Genomic DNA, 15,123 nt, shown 5'->3' with positions numbered 1-15,123 from the left:
AGGTATGTGCATGTTCAACCAAGGTTACAAGGGGCACCGTAAGAACCTTCAAACGACTCAACGACGTTCATGGATTGCCTATGAGCAACTGGCAGGAACATACCTCATACTTGCAAATGAGACATTTGGAGTAACACTGACCACAACGATCGTTATTGTTAAAGTTGGATTTGTGTATTAAAAGCCCTTAAAATACCCCCATGCCCCACGTTTGATAAATCAAGTGAACGTTTCACAATTATATATGTTTATTGGTCATTAAGTTCAAATCGTACTAACTGAAGGAACTATAGACCAAATCATCCACTCCAAACGCAAAGTTCACATTGAATACAAATTGGCAAACGAACTAGTAACTATTTGTCATGCTGTTGCAAATTGATTCCCCAGGATGATGCCAACTGCACCAAAAGTTGATCCGGCGTTGCACCTTCCCAGTCCTCAGGTGGATCCATTGCTAAAGAAGCTTCATGCAAATTCAATACAAGCTCCTTCTTTACTTCTGTGGGAAGGCCAAAAACATCTGATCCGTTTTCCAGCACCATTTCAACCAACTGCAAAATGCGAAAAGGGGCTAAATCGTCAAATTCAAGTGAACCTGAGGCAGCTCCATAGACGAACACCAAATGCAATAAAATTGAGAATTAAGAAGTGTAACCCTTAAGAAGGAAACTAGTGAACTCATGAATCCTTCAAAAGAGAAGTTATCTTAGCTAGTAGAATAAGAAACAGGATTAAGAAAAACCTGATACCTGTTGAATCCAAGACAAACAGATGTCAAACAAGTTTGCCTCTGGTAAAAATTGTCCAACAGCATGCAAGACCTCAGTTGCTGTCTCATTTGAAAGTTGGTCAATCACAGGACCTGATCTGTCCATTAACTTTACAAGCAAGAGATCATCTCCTGTAGATAATACTTCCACATAGGCTGTATCCACATCACCCACTTGAAGAGCATCCATTGCATTAGTCCAAGAAGTCCAGATTGGATTCCGCTCTTGGCCCACATTATCATCTTCCATGGCCTCTGCGGTCAATTCAGGTATAGCTACTCTTGCTGCTCTAGATGTTCCATTGTCCTCTCCAGCAACACGAATTGCTTCCAAGGTAGCCTCATCTTTTGAAGCTTGCCAAACACTTCTTGCAGAAGGCCCCTCACCGAGCCTAACAGGTCCAACCCCTTTATCCCATGCTCGCCTGTTGCCACCTTGATCACTCTCATTCTCTGATTTGGGGGACCTACCATCCATAGGACCACCTCCTACAGCCTTCCTTGAACCAATCTGCCCATTTCGAGAACCACCACCATATGTAGAAAAATCCCACACCTCAGACATGTCAGATCTCCAAGGAGGGCCCCTTCCCCTCATGCCGGAAACAATTCCATCATTTTGGGCAAATCTTTCACCGAATGGACTTCTTCCATCCCCGCCTCGTCCAAACTTGGCACTAGTGTAATCAGGAAAACCATTATACTTGCCTAAGGGCCTATTAGAAGATCCCTCAAACCCCATTGCAAAATTACCACCTCTCCTCCCTGATGATATAGATAAATCTCGTGCCAGGTCTTCAACAACTCTCTCAAGACCCCTTACTCTGTTCTCCAGAGTTACCATGCTATCATGAGACCCACCCATGAAATCCTGCAATTTAAGAAAGGTATCATATAATTTTGAGGAATATACATTAAAACCATTTCCACAGTGCAGAAACTAGAATACCTGCAGCATGCTCATCAGATGACCTTGTTGTCTCTCCAGCTGTAACAATTGCCTTTGGATAGCCAACCAATTTCCTTTGTTATTGACAAAGGCTCCTTCAGATTGACCATCAGTTTTTGAGAAACCTGCACGACTGCTAGATGACTCCCTTTGATTTATATCAATTCTATCATCACTGTCAACTGCTCTCATTCTTGGCTCTTTTTCATTTGCCCTTTCTTCTGGCCATTTACCGCGCTCAAAGTCATCATGATCTCGCTGTTTAGAATACAGACCAGCAAGTCCTCTCTCTATGTTACGGTATTTACTACTGAAAGATCCCTGAATATCATCAGATTGGCTGTTTCCATTGCGGTTTAGCCTTTCCTTTGAATCTGTACAATTTGGCTCTAGTTCTATCTCATTATTTGAATTTGAAGAATTGAGATGTCTACGAGGAACAACTACCTCTACAGGCAATTCATCAGAACCCCTTTCTTCAAGTTTCTGGAAGAATTCTGGGTTTAGCTCTTTGTCAGTTAAGACAGGTGGTTTCTTCTTCAGAAGTGCAACTGCTTTATCTGCAGTAATACCTTTGGATTTAGAAACAGAATCTGAAGTAGGGGATGAATCATTAGATGAACCCTTTGCTGCTTGCTCTGTTCTCTCACTAGGCTTTGGATTTTTTGACTCATTCTTTTCTGACACCTCTGCTGATTCAGGATTTTCTTTATTAAAAATTTGTTACTAAAAAATAATCCAGTGAGAGACAAAAGAAATAGAAAATAGGAGCATTCAAAAAATATATACTGATATACTTACCATGAGACAGGCCTTTCTGTTCATTTGGAGCTTCATCTCCTCCTTTCCCAGCAATCTTTTTCCAGAACTGCAATGCCTCTGTCATGCTATCTCTGACAGGTTTAATCTGTAAAACAAATCAAACATAATTTTGGACACTAGGCCAAGAGAAATATATAGCCACCCTCCTATCTTTATAACATATTTCTTGTATGGACGTTGGCTGATTTCAACAGTTCAATATTACAAGTAGATTGCTTTTTCCTAAGAGAGTAAAGTGAGAAACAACACTATGGGCCTATCTGAAATGTGAAACCCATATCCAGTATCCACATGAGGACAATCTCTGGCAAATTAATCCAACATTTCTTGATAAGAGAGTTTATCTTCAATACTTTCAAATACCCCTCCCTCTCCCAGTAAATAACCGAAAAAGTTCAAATATAGAAGTTCCACACGAAAAAACCTAATAAGGTAGTGAAATTTTTATATGCATACTAATCCAATGACATACTGTTCAGCATTGAATCTCCTTTGAATAATTGTGTACCGGTTATTAATACAAAGCCAAAAGTTTAAAATAAAAAATGTTATTGTTTATAATCAAGTGATCCCCACGACATTATTGAAATCTGGTAATCATTTAGTGTGCACAGATAGTAAGGGAAAAGGTAATGTACTTGAAAGAATATGCAACAAAAGACTACCTTGTCAAAACGGCAAGACTCAAGCACAGTCAGGGTGGAAGCAGTTCTATCTTTGACCAAATTGCTTGAATGCAATGCTAATGCAATCAGCACATCAGCTGCTGCTTTACGTGTTGCCCAATCTGTACTTCCAAGGCATTCATGAATAATTTGCAGTAAATTTTCCAAGCTTTGCGGTGCAATTGCTCCAACCTGCAACAAGTCCGTACCTCTTCAGATCAGTAAAAATCCAAATAAATTATCCCTAGTATAGATCCAAGTGTTCATTTTATCCACCTACAAACCAGGAAGACAATGTCTTTATTCTCACTATATCAAACCCAACACATTTTAAGTTAACACTCCAAATTAGCTCTCTTTTCTGCTGTCTTTTGTTTCCTACAACTTCCAGCAATCAAACAACCACATAAGTCCCAACTTTACTATCAAATTCACAACAATGTACATGACTACATATCATTTGTATTTGAAAAAGAAAGTGAAGCTACTTATTTAACCAACCAAGAAGCAACCACATAATACATGAAGCAAACCTGAGACAGACTTGAAACAACCGGCAAGAGCGATGCCTTAGCCAAGAAGTTAGGATTGTTAAGCAACTTGCAGATCCTTGGACACAGCTTCTGAAAAGAAGAGACAGGTGGGTCCGCAGCGCAATCCACAATCTTAGCCATACACAACGCCGCACCAGATTGCAACCCTTTGTTCTGCTCCGCCATAGCCTCAAACAAAGGCTTCATAAACAAACCCACAATGGACCCAAGTACCCCATTGTCACTTACACTCTCTCCCTTCAAGTACTGCGCCGACAGCGCTCCAATGGCATCGCGACACGCGTCCCTGACGCCGGAATCGGCGTCTTTGAGCCTCTTAACGATGTGAGCAATGATTTTGGTCAAATGGGTCGATGTGAAATCGGGGTGGGAAGCAGAGACCAATGCGAGTAAGCGCAAAGACTCCTTCTTGACGGCGGGTTTTGGGTCAGCGGAGGCGTCGTAGAGGCAATTAAGGAGCATAGGGAGGCCCTCGGGTGCGAGGGTTTGGATGATTTTCTCGAGATCTTCTACAGCGATTTGGTATGTGTCTCGGTCTGAGAGTTTTGAGAGGGAGGTGAGGATTCTCTGCTTCAGCTCCACCATGGCTAAGTGGGTTGAGAGGGAGGAAGAAACAGAAGAAGAAGAGGACTTTGAAGAGGAGTTTGGGGGTTGCTGTGGTTGGGATGTTGGTGCATTTGAGGTTGATGGATTTGGGGGTTTTGTGGGTTTTGAATTTCTGGGTCCTGCAAAACTCATGTTTTCAAGCTGCTGGTTTTGGTTTTTCAAATGGGAAGATGTGAAATGGAAATGGGTTTTCTCTGATTCAAAGATTTAAGCTTTCAGGCTTAAGCAGTGAGAGAGATACATTACAGACAATGCTGTTGCAGAGGAGAAAGAGAGAGGGAGAGGTGGCCAGGTTGGGGTGGAGTGAGGGCTAAGGCTTAGTTAAGCTAGTGAAAGCAAAATCAAAGCTGCAAATTGAAAATGAGAGATCTGGGAGGGACAGGATGAACAAAAGTATCAAAATGCCCAATGGTAATCTTTTTCCAAAATAGATTGGAATTAGACTAATCCATGTTTTTATTCTTTCAGGAAAAAGAAAAAGAAAAAACTTAAATGAGGCATTATATATTTCACGTTTAAAAAATTAATTTTTGATGGTTTTAATTTTTCTTTATCTTTATTTACATATCTTATTTTTTTTCAAAATTTGAAGATTGTTTGTGGGTCAAGATCAAGTTTGAAGTGATCGCTCATAAAAAATGATGTCGAGCATTTGTTAATCTGGGATTTGTTTTGGTTTGGATTGGAGGGGTCAATCATTAATATTTTATGGAGTTGTGGAAGCGTAGTAGTCAGAAGAGGACTAGAGGCAACATGAGGGCCACCATCAAATTATGAATATGAGATAGCAACGTCGTGATTGGACACTGAAATTTGAAAAATAAGCAAGGTGGTTATAGTTTTGACAATTAAAAAAGAAACGACGGATGTCACTTTGTGGTTGAGCACAATAGAAGTTAAGAAGCAATTTTGCTTTAGAGCACTTTCACTTCAGGAGTATTTTTGTCCATCATTTTAACTCAATGTGTACCGTCACCATCCATCTTAACACGTGATATCTGTCTTTGAAAATAACTATAATTAACTCTTTGTTTTTATATTTCTTTTTAAGTATTTCAAATAAAATAATAGTGTAAAATAATAATAAAATAACATTTAAATAAAATAAAAAAAACTCTCTCCATGTCTCTCCCGTTTCCCGACCTAGCCCCACCTCGTTGACGGCTATTACGCCAAAACCAACCTGACCGTGTCTGAGATCATCAACCTCTTTGCCTCTAAGAAGCTATCGGTGCAAGATATGGTCGTCCTCTCTGGGGACCAAACCATCAGCTTCTTCGCCAAAGGTCTTCTATCCCCAACACTAAAAACAACAACGCTAGATGAAAAGGGTTCTCTCATTTCACAACTTAGTTATAATTTTTAAACTTTGTAATTGATTTGTTGAATCTTCAGAAAGGTTGCAGGCAATTTGTATTTTGATAACGATTTATGATGATATGTATTTTCGCAACTTGCTGAGAGGGTTGGGTTTGTTGAGTACGCACCAAGCTTTGATGACAGATTGGAGGTCGAAGCCGCTTGTGGATCTCTAGGCCATGGTGGAGGGTGAACGAGATGGGGGAAGGGTTGCTGGAGGGGCATGGTGGCTAGGGGTTGATGAGGGGGTGGCTGTAGAGATAGGGTGGGCTGGGTCGTGAAGGGGAAAGAGAGAGAGAGAGTTTAAATGTTATTTTATTATTGTTTTACTTTATTTTTTGATTTAAAATATTTTAAAAGTTAAGTTTCAAGGACATGTGTAAAGTGTTAAGATTGGTGATAAGAGTACACATTGGGTTAAAGTGGTGAGCAAAAATACTCTCATTTCACTCCAGGGTGAGGGAAAGACAAGGGTTTTCACTATTTATATGAATAATGGCAGCATTTGCCTTTTTTGTTTCCACCCCTATGGGAAAGGTCAAGCGCAATTATATTCACTTTAATTTATTTTCTATTTTTTATACTTAAATCATTAATTTTGATAAAATTTTAGGATAAAATTTTCGGTTGCCACATGTCACTATTTATTATAAAATTCACATCTCAAATTTCAGATAAAATTTTCGGATAAGATTTTCGGATTAAATTTTAGGACTAAATTTTAGGATAAGATTTTTGGTTGCCACTTGTCCATATTTATTATAAAATTCACATCTCACTTATCATACAATTGAAATACTTACTCATTCATCATACAAATTGAAATACTCCCGGTCTTCATAGTCTGACATAATCGAGTACAAGGACGACTCAATCATTGGAGGAGGCGGTTCCACCGGATCATGACTTGGGGGCATATTTTCTTCGGAGTACATAATAGTGCCATTATTTCTGACACGGAACGCATCACTGGAACTGACTGCGAGCATTGTTCACTTGAGAAGCCATGTGTAATGGTTTTTCTCTTTTTTGTTTTGCCTTGAATAATCTATTAAAAAAATGAAATTGGAAATATAAGAAATATTTATAAATAAATAAAAAGACATTAAATTGAATAAAATAGCAATTTATTTATTTTTTTTACCTCGTCGCCAAGATTTTTACCACTTCGAATGTTTGTCCACTACTCTCCGGCTTCAATGGAAGAGGCCATTTGTATTTTTACACAAATGGAATTTTGTAGTTGAAAATTTGTTGTGGAAAGTGAAAAATATTGGAAGGAGATGAATTTGTATGAAGATTTGGTGTGGAAAGTTAAAAATATTGGTAGGTATTTATAGAAAAAAAAATTCCAGAATTTTTGATATTTTTTTACAATTTTTTTTAGCCAAAAATTGGACAGCCGTTGGATTGGATAAGATTTTTGGATCAAAGGTTCCAAGAGAAGACACGTGGCTTGTAGCCATTGCCCAAAGCAAGAGAACGGGCCAGATTGGCCCGTGAGCTTGCCTGGACTAGTGGGATCCACCCCTTGCCCGGACTGGACTTGGCGCACTGGAGCTGCTCTCCGGGCCTAGGGCCCCCTCTTGCCTAGGCTGGCCTCTTGTGATGAAGATACTCTTACGGGTAAGGAGAGAGAGATGTATTGTCCTTTTTGTTTGTTATATGATTTTTTTCTTTCTTCTTTTTATTTTTTGGGTTTGAATATTGTGATTGAGCTTTTGTATTGCAGTGAAGGATTGAGACTTGTGGTGGATGTAGGGCTACGCATTTTAAATCGTAAGTCAACCAAATGGCGAACCAAATTATTCATTCTTATTTGGGTTTTTTTTTTTTTCCTCTCAAAGCCCTAAACTCCAATTTAAGGATTATGAGCCTCTATATTGAGCATCGGTACATTTATACGCATGCACATTAAAAAAAAAAAAATATTAGCCACTTGATTAGTCTAAGAAATTGTATTAGACTAAAACTTTCACTTCGCATTTTATCATTATCACTTTTCCATCTCAATCACCCTTCCTTTTGCCTCTAACATTTTTGTTCTTTTTCTTCTTCCTCTATTTCTTCTTGAGATTGAAAAGTAATAATGATAAGGTGCAAAGTGGAAGTTTCATTCTAATACAATTAAGTTGACTTGGATTGATTATAATTCATTTGATTAATCTAGTGGTTAATATTCTTTTAAATGCGTATAATGTACCAAAGCTAAATGCATAGGCTTGAGATCCACAACTTAAACCCTCTCTCAAAGCCATTGACGTACTAGCTTACATTAAGATATAATTGTAAAGCTAATATATTTAATGGCTTTCAATTTTGACAAAACTTTATATATATCATCCTTGTAAAAAATTAGACAAATCAGAAATCGTTTCGATATCGAATTGTATCCTACAAAATCAATGAATACGGTGCTTCAAGAAAATACTAAAATTTTAATAATTCAATTGAGTGGTAAAATGATATCGGATTCAAGTGATTTTTTTGTATAGATGATCTTTGAATTAGTATCTACAAAATAGAAGGTTTGGATTAATGAAATATAGTATGGAGTGGGCCCTACAAAAGTGTCCCTTAAGTAAGCTAATTTAAGGGATCTTTCAATAAAAGCTCTTTGTATATGTATTCATATACAAAAGTAATAAGAGCTTCTAATTTAGTTCTAATATATAATACTATTATCATAGCTTCAATTCCTTTTTGGGCTAGGAATCAAATTGAATCCAAGCCAACCCTAACACTTTCTATTGTGCCGTTTCCTCTCACCTTCTCTTCTTTCTCTCTTTCTCCTTGTATGTGTCTTCTTCTCTACATCTTTGTTTTTTGGTCAAATCTGCATCTTCTTCGTCTTCTCTTCATCTTTTTCTTCTATTATCTCTATGTCTTCATCTTCCTCATATCCTCTTTCGGTTTTTCTCCTCTATGTCTCTATTTCACACTACCTCTCTCTACTTCAACTCTATCTCCCTTCATCTTTGGAGATTTGAAGCATTGATCTCGTCGTTATCTGCGTTGAAAATTGATACCGAACCATTTGTTCGGTTAACCGATTTTTTAGGGTGGTGGTTCAGTGTCGATTTTGAAAATTCCTCCACCAAGGATGTCTGTTCGGTGGGTGATTTAGGGTCAAACCCAAATAAAACCACATTAACCGAGTCCTAGGTGGATGTTTAATAAAGTCAAATTTTTTAATAATATTTTTTACACACACACATACACACACATATATATTTAAAATTAAATGTTAGAAAAGACAATATGTAGCACGATCTAAGGCATCCATTTCGTGATGATGCTACGCATCTAACAACCCAGACATGATAAAGCTAGCATTGATGCAGCCTTATAGGAGACAGGAGAGCTCCATCTAACATGGCTTTTTCTCCAGCATTGAATCATATTGACCAACATACCAGTCGACGACCTATATCCATTATATATTGTTTTCTTCTTTTCGGCCAACTAGGCTCAAACACATATTAAGTCGGGTATGTTGACCCAATTCAACATGCCACTCAACCATGGAAGAGAGGATGCCTTGTAGTATCGTCCTCTAGTAACCCCCTAGAGATAGGCCAAGAAACCCAAAGAATGTCAATATTAGGTGTGATTGAAATCCTTGCAAATAAACTATAACATGTAATTTATAAATCATATTTCGATCCTAACATAGTGTTAGGCGACTGTGTTATCAACCTAGGTATTTCTGTCGTTTACTTCTCATTGATCTTGACATGAACCTAGCTATTCTCCAAATAAACCCTTTTTTTCCACATCAGTTCTAGAGCCTTTCATGAACAATAGGTTTTGTCCCTCTTACCAATACGACCTGGGCGAGTTATCATGCTCTTAGGTGATAGGATAATCTTTGCCCTGTGTGAGACCTATACAAAGCCACAACACACAACATCGATATAGTATTTGTTTCAATGAAATATTGTTAAAATAATAATATGTATGCAAGATAAGAAGAGAAAAAAAAAAGAAGGTAAATAATATTTTACGTGTATCTTTCTGGTCACGAACGAGACCTATTATGGGTGTAAGGTCCAAAATCTATCGTGCTACCCAATTAGAGCTCCATGTTTTGAACCCTTGTAATTCAAATTGGGTTAGGATTTAATACTGAAAACGAAGCCTTAAGTAGTCGTTATATATATATATAGTGCAAGAAATAGTCTTAATAGAGGGGAGAATGTTTCTCACACATACACACAAAAATAGTCGTTAAATTTGATCAATAGATATTGATAAATCAGAAAGCATTGAGATAATCAGTAATTGCTCAATCTACAATCTACAAATCTACAATCTCCCCAAGTTTCTCCATTTGAATTTTGGACTCTCCAAAATTCTTTGTGGTCGTATGTTTTTTCATAACTAGTGAGGCACATGAAGTGGAATCAAGAACCTTTTCAACATGTATTGCACCTCTCTGAACAGTCTATCTCATAAGAAGATGAGTATGTCCAATATGAGAATCTCATCGTTCATGTTTCATAGAAAAAACTAAAAAAAGAAAGAAAAAAGAAATGTATGAATTGACGTGCATAAGATAAAAAGTAGTGTTGAAGTTTTTGACCTACATTTCTTGGTGTTTCCGTATTATATGGCCAATCTTTCCCCAAATAGGCCCTTTTTTCCACAACAGTTCTACAGGCTTCTATGGATAATAGGTTGTGTTCTTATTACCAATATGACCAAGACGGGTTATCATGCTCTGAGGTGATAGGATAATCTATGTTCATGTGTGAGATCGGTGATAGGATAATCTATGTTCATGTGTGAGATCTATACAAGGTGTCAACACATATTGTGGCTGAGAAGGCTCAACCCCAATATAGTATTTGTTTCAATGAAATATAGTTAAAATAATGATCTATATTTAGGATAAAAACAAAAGACGAAAATGGGTAAGTACTGTACTTACATGTATCACCCTGGTCACTGATGGGACCCATTATGGGACTAAATTCCAAAATATCCTGTACTGCCCGATGAGAGCTCCAAGTTTTGAACCTCTGTATATTGTAAATCTAATCATTAGATTAATAAGATGAGACCTCTCATGTGAGACCTACTCATCGCTAACTGGCTATTATGGATTTGATTAACGTACTATTTAAGGCTATTTAGGGATTTGAATTAGGAGGGTTAGGTAATCTATTGAACATCAAAATATGGACATCAACAATGTCATGCATGCTTCAGTATCCTTAAGAACCCATTCTCTCTCAAAGTTTCTCCATTTGAATTTCGGACTCTCCAAAATTCTTTGTGGTTGTTTGTTTTTCCATAACTAATGAGGCACATGAAGTGGAATCAAGAACCTTATCGACATGTATTGCACCTCTCTGAACATTCTATCTCATAAGAAGTTGAGTATGTCCAATATGAGAGTCTCATCGCTCATGTTTCACTGAAAAATACTATAAAAAAAATTAAAAAAAGAAGAAGAAGAAATGAATGAATTTATGTGCATAACATACAAAGTATTGTTGAAGTATTTGACTTACATTTCTTGGTGTTTCCATATAATATGGCCAATCTTTCTCCAAATAGGCCTTTTTTCCATAACAGTTCTACAGGTTTCCATGGATTATAGGTTGTGTTCTTATTACCAATATGACCAAGATGGGTGGTTATCATGCTCTGAGGTGATAGGATAATCTATGTTCATGTGTGAGAACTATACAAGGCCTCAACACATGTTATGGCTGAGAAGGCTCAAACCCAATATAGTATATGTTTTAAAGAAATATAGTTAAAATAATGATATGTATTTAGGAGAAGAATAAAAGAAGAAAATGAGTAAGTAATATGCTCACCTGTGTCACCTTGGTCACGGACGAGACCCATTATGGGCCTAAAGTTCAAAATATCTCATGCTGCCCAATGAGAGCTCCAAGTTTTGAACCTCTATAATTCAAATTGGGTCATGATTTAATACAGAAAATAAAGCCTTAAAATAGTCGTTAGATCTAATCAATAGATTGATAGATTAGAAAGTATAGAGATGATAAATAATTGCTCAATATACAATATACAAATTTACGAACATTCCAAATCTAATTATCAGATTGAATCAAATCAAAAAGCACATAGATAATGAATAATTGCTTAATCTACATTCAAGAATATTGTAAATCTAATCATTAGATTGATCAGATAAGACTTCTCATGTGAGACCTACTCATCGCTAACTGGCTATTATGGATTTTATTAATGTATTATTTAAGGCAATTTAGGGATTTCAATTATGAGGGTTAGATAATTTATTGAACCTCAAAAGATGGACATCAACAATGCCATGCATGCTTTAGTGTCCTTAAGAACCCATTCTCTCTCCAAGTTTCTCCATTTGAATTTTGAACTCTCCAACATTCTTTGTGGTTGTATGTTTTCCAATAACTAGTGAGGCACATGAAGTGGATTCAAGAACCTTATCAACATGTATCGCACCACTCTGAACATTTTTTCTCATAAGAAATGAGTATGTCCAATATGAGAGTCTCATTGCTCATGTTTCCCTGAAAAATACTAAAATAGAAAGGAAAAAAAAATGTATGAATTGACGTGCATAAGATACAAAGTAGTATTGAAGTATCTGGACTTACATTTCTTGGTGTTTCCGTATAATATGGCCAATCTTTCTCCAAATAGGCCTTTTCTATAACAGTTCTACAGGCTTCCATGTATAATAGGTTGTGTTCTTATTACCAATATGACCTGGATGGTTTAACATGCTATGAGGTGATAGGATAATCTATGTTCATGGGTGAGAACTATACAAGGCCTCAACACATGTTGTGGCTGAGAAGGCTCAACCCCAATATAATATTTGTTTCAATGAAATATAGTTAAAATAATTATATGTATTTAGGAGAAGAAGAAAAGAAGAAAATGAATAAGTAATATGCTTACCCGTATCACCATGGTCATGGACGAGACCTATTATGGGCCTAAAGTTCAAAATATCTTGTGCTGCCCAATGAGAGCTCCAAGTTTTGAACCTCCGTAATTCAAATTGGGTTATAATTTAATACAGAAAATAAAGCCTTAAGTAGTCATTAGATCTAATCAATAGATTGATAGATTAAAAAGTATAGAGATAATAAATAATTTCTCCATTTACAATATACAAATTTACGAATAGCCTAAATCTAATTATCATTGAATCATATCAAAAAGCACATAGATAATGAATAATTGCTTAATCTACATTCAAGAATATTGTAAATCTAATCATTAGATTGATCATATGATACCTCTCTTGTGGGACCTACTCATCGCTAACTAGCTAATATGGATTAATGTATTATTTAAGGCTATTTAGGGATTTCAATTATGAGGGTTAGATAATCTATTGAACCTCAAAATATGGACATCAAAAATACCATGCATGCTTCAGTAGAGTTTCTCCATTTGAATTTGGGACTCTCCAGAATTCTTTGTGGCCGTATGTTTTTCCATAATTAGTGAGGCACTTGAAGTAGAATCAAGAACCTTATCAACATGTATTGCACCTCTCTGAACATTCTATCTCATAAGAAGATGAGTATGTCCAATATGAGAGTCTCATCGCTCATGTTTCACAGAAAAATATTAAAAAAAGAAAAATAAGTAATGTATGAATTGACGTGTATAAGATACAAGGTAGTGTTGAAGTATTTTGACTTATATTTCTTGGTGTTTCTATATAATATGGCCAATCTTTCTCTTCCACAACAGTTTTACAGGCTTCCATGGATAATAGGTTGTGTTCTTAGTACCAATACGACCAAGATGGATTATTATGCTCTGAGATGATAGGATAATCTATGTTCATGTTTGAGAACTATACAAGGCCTTAACACATGTTGTGGTTGAGAAGGCTCAACGCCAATATAGTATTTGTTTCAATGAAATATAGTTAAAATAATGTTATGTATTTAGGATTATAAGAAAACAAGAAAATGGGTAAGTAATATGCTTATCTGTATCACCCTGGTCATTGATGGGACCCATTATTGGCCTAAAGTTCAAAAATATCACGTGCTCCCAATGAGAGCTCCAAGTTTTGAACCTCTGTAATTCAAATTGGGTTATGATTTAGAACAGAAAATAAAGCCTTAAATAGTCGTTAGATCTAATCAATAGATTGATAGATTAGAAAGTATAGAGATACTGAATAGTTGCTCAATCTACAATATACAAATTTACGAATTGTCTACATCTAATTATCAGATTGAATCAGATAAAAAAGCACATAGATAATGAATAATTGCTTAATCTACATTCACAAATACTGTAAATCTAATCATTAGATTGTTCATATGAGACCTCTTGTGTAGGACCGACTTATCGTTAATTGGCTATTATGGATTTGATTGACGTACTATTTAAAGGCTATTTAGGGATTTGAATTATAAGGGTTAGATAATCTATTGAACCTCAAAAGATGGACATCAACAATGCCATGCATGCTTCAGTATCCTTAAGAACCCATTCTTTCCCAAGTTTCTCCCTATGAATTTTGGGCTCTCCAAAATTCTTTGTGGTCGTATTGCAAAAACTAGTGAGGTACAAGAAGTGGAATCATCAAGAACCTTATCAATATGTGTCGCATCTCTCTGAACATTCTATCTCATAAGAAGATGAGTATATCCAAGATGAGAGTCTCATCGCTTATGTTTCTCCGCAAAATATAAGGAAATATATGAATTGATGTGCATATGATAGAAAGTAGGGTTGAAGTATTTTGACTTACATTACTTGGTGTATCCGTATTTTGACCTACTCATCGCTCATCATTAATTGGCTATTATAGATTTGATTGATGTACTATTTAAGGCTATTTAGGGATTTGAATTATTAGGGTTAGATCGTCTATTGAACCTCAAAAGATGGACATGATCAATGCTTGAGACATTTGTATGCTTCAATATCTTTAGGAACCCATCCTACCCTCATGTTTCTCCCAATGAGCAGTTAGGCACATAAAGTGGAGTCCAGAACCGTATCAAAATGTATCGCACTTCTCCAAACATTCAATCCCATAAGACGATGAATATGTCCCATCTCAGAGTCTCATTGCTCATGTTTCTCTGCAAAATTGTTAGAGTTTGTTGGTGGTTTCGATTCGGATTATTTGAAGGCCGGAGGCCTTTTATGTGAATTGCATGAAGTTTTATTGTGCGTGCTGCCTGTTGTGGATATTAAATGTGTTTTATTCGGCAGAGTCTCCCCTGTAATTTGAACAATCCCAAAAATTACAACATGCATAAAACACATTTAATATCCACAACATGCAATTCACATAAACAGCCTCCGGCCTTCAAATAATCTGAATCGAAACCACCAACAAACTCTAAACAATGCCAATAATGAATTCAGACTTTACGAATGCCCACT

At 36.4% G+C, this 15,123-nt stretch overlaps 1 protein-coding gene across 2 annotated transcripts; it reads right to left on the bottom strand.

Moving 5' to 3' along the window:
• Positions 1–177: 177 nt before the first annotated feature.
• LOC117624871 (microtubule-associated protein TORTIFOLIA1-like) lies at positions 178–4,833 on the bottom strand. Of its 2 annotated transcripts, none has more exons than XM_034356364.1 (6): positions 3,742–4,833; positions 3,209–3,400; positions 2,523–2,628; positions 1,722–2,413; positions 753–1,643; positions 178–554 (listed from the first exon to the last, which is right to left on the bottom strand). In XM_034356364.1, exons 1-6 carry the CDS (start codon positions 4,498–4,500, stop codon positions 357–359), a joined length of 2,838 nt encoding a protein of 945 aa, XP_034212255.1. In that variant the 5' UTR covers positions 4,501–4,833; the 3' UTR covers positions 178–356. The 2 variants fall into 2 exon arrangements, with proteins under 2 accessions (XP_034212255.1, XP_034212256.1); XM_034356365.1 differs by having other exon boundaries at positions 246–554; positions 1,722–2,410; positions 3,742–4,778.
• Between the last annotated feature and the right edge of the window lie 10,290 nt (positions 4,834–15,123).

The sequence above is a fragment of the Prunus dulcis genome, chromosome 4 (genome assembly GCF_902201215.1).
Source record: "Prunus dulcis chromosome 4, ALMONDv2, whole genome shotgun sequence".
Classification (NCBI taxonomy): Eukaryota; Viridiplantae; Streptophyta; class Magnoliopsida; order Rosales; family Rosaceae; genus Prunus; species Prunus dulcis.
This window is presented reverse-complemented; position numbering and strand designations above follow the sequence as displayed.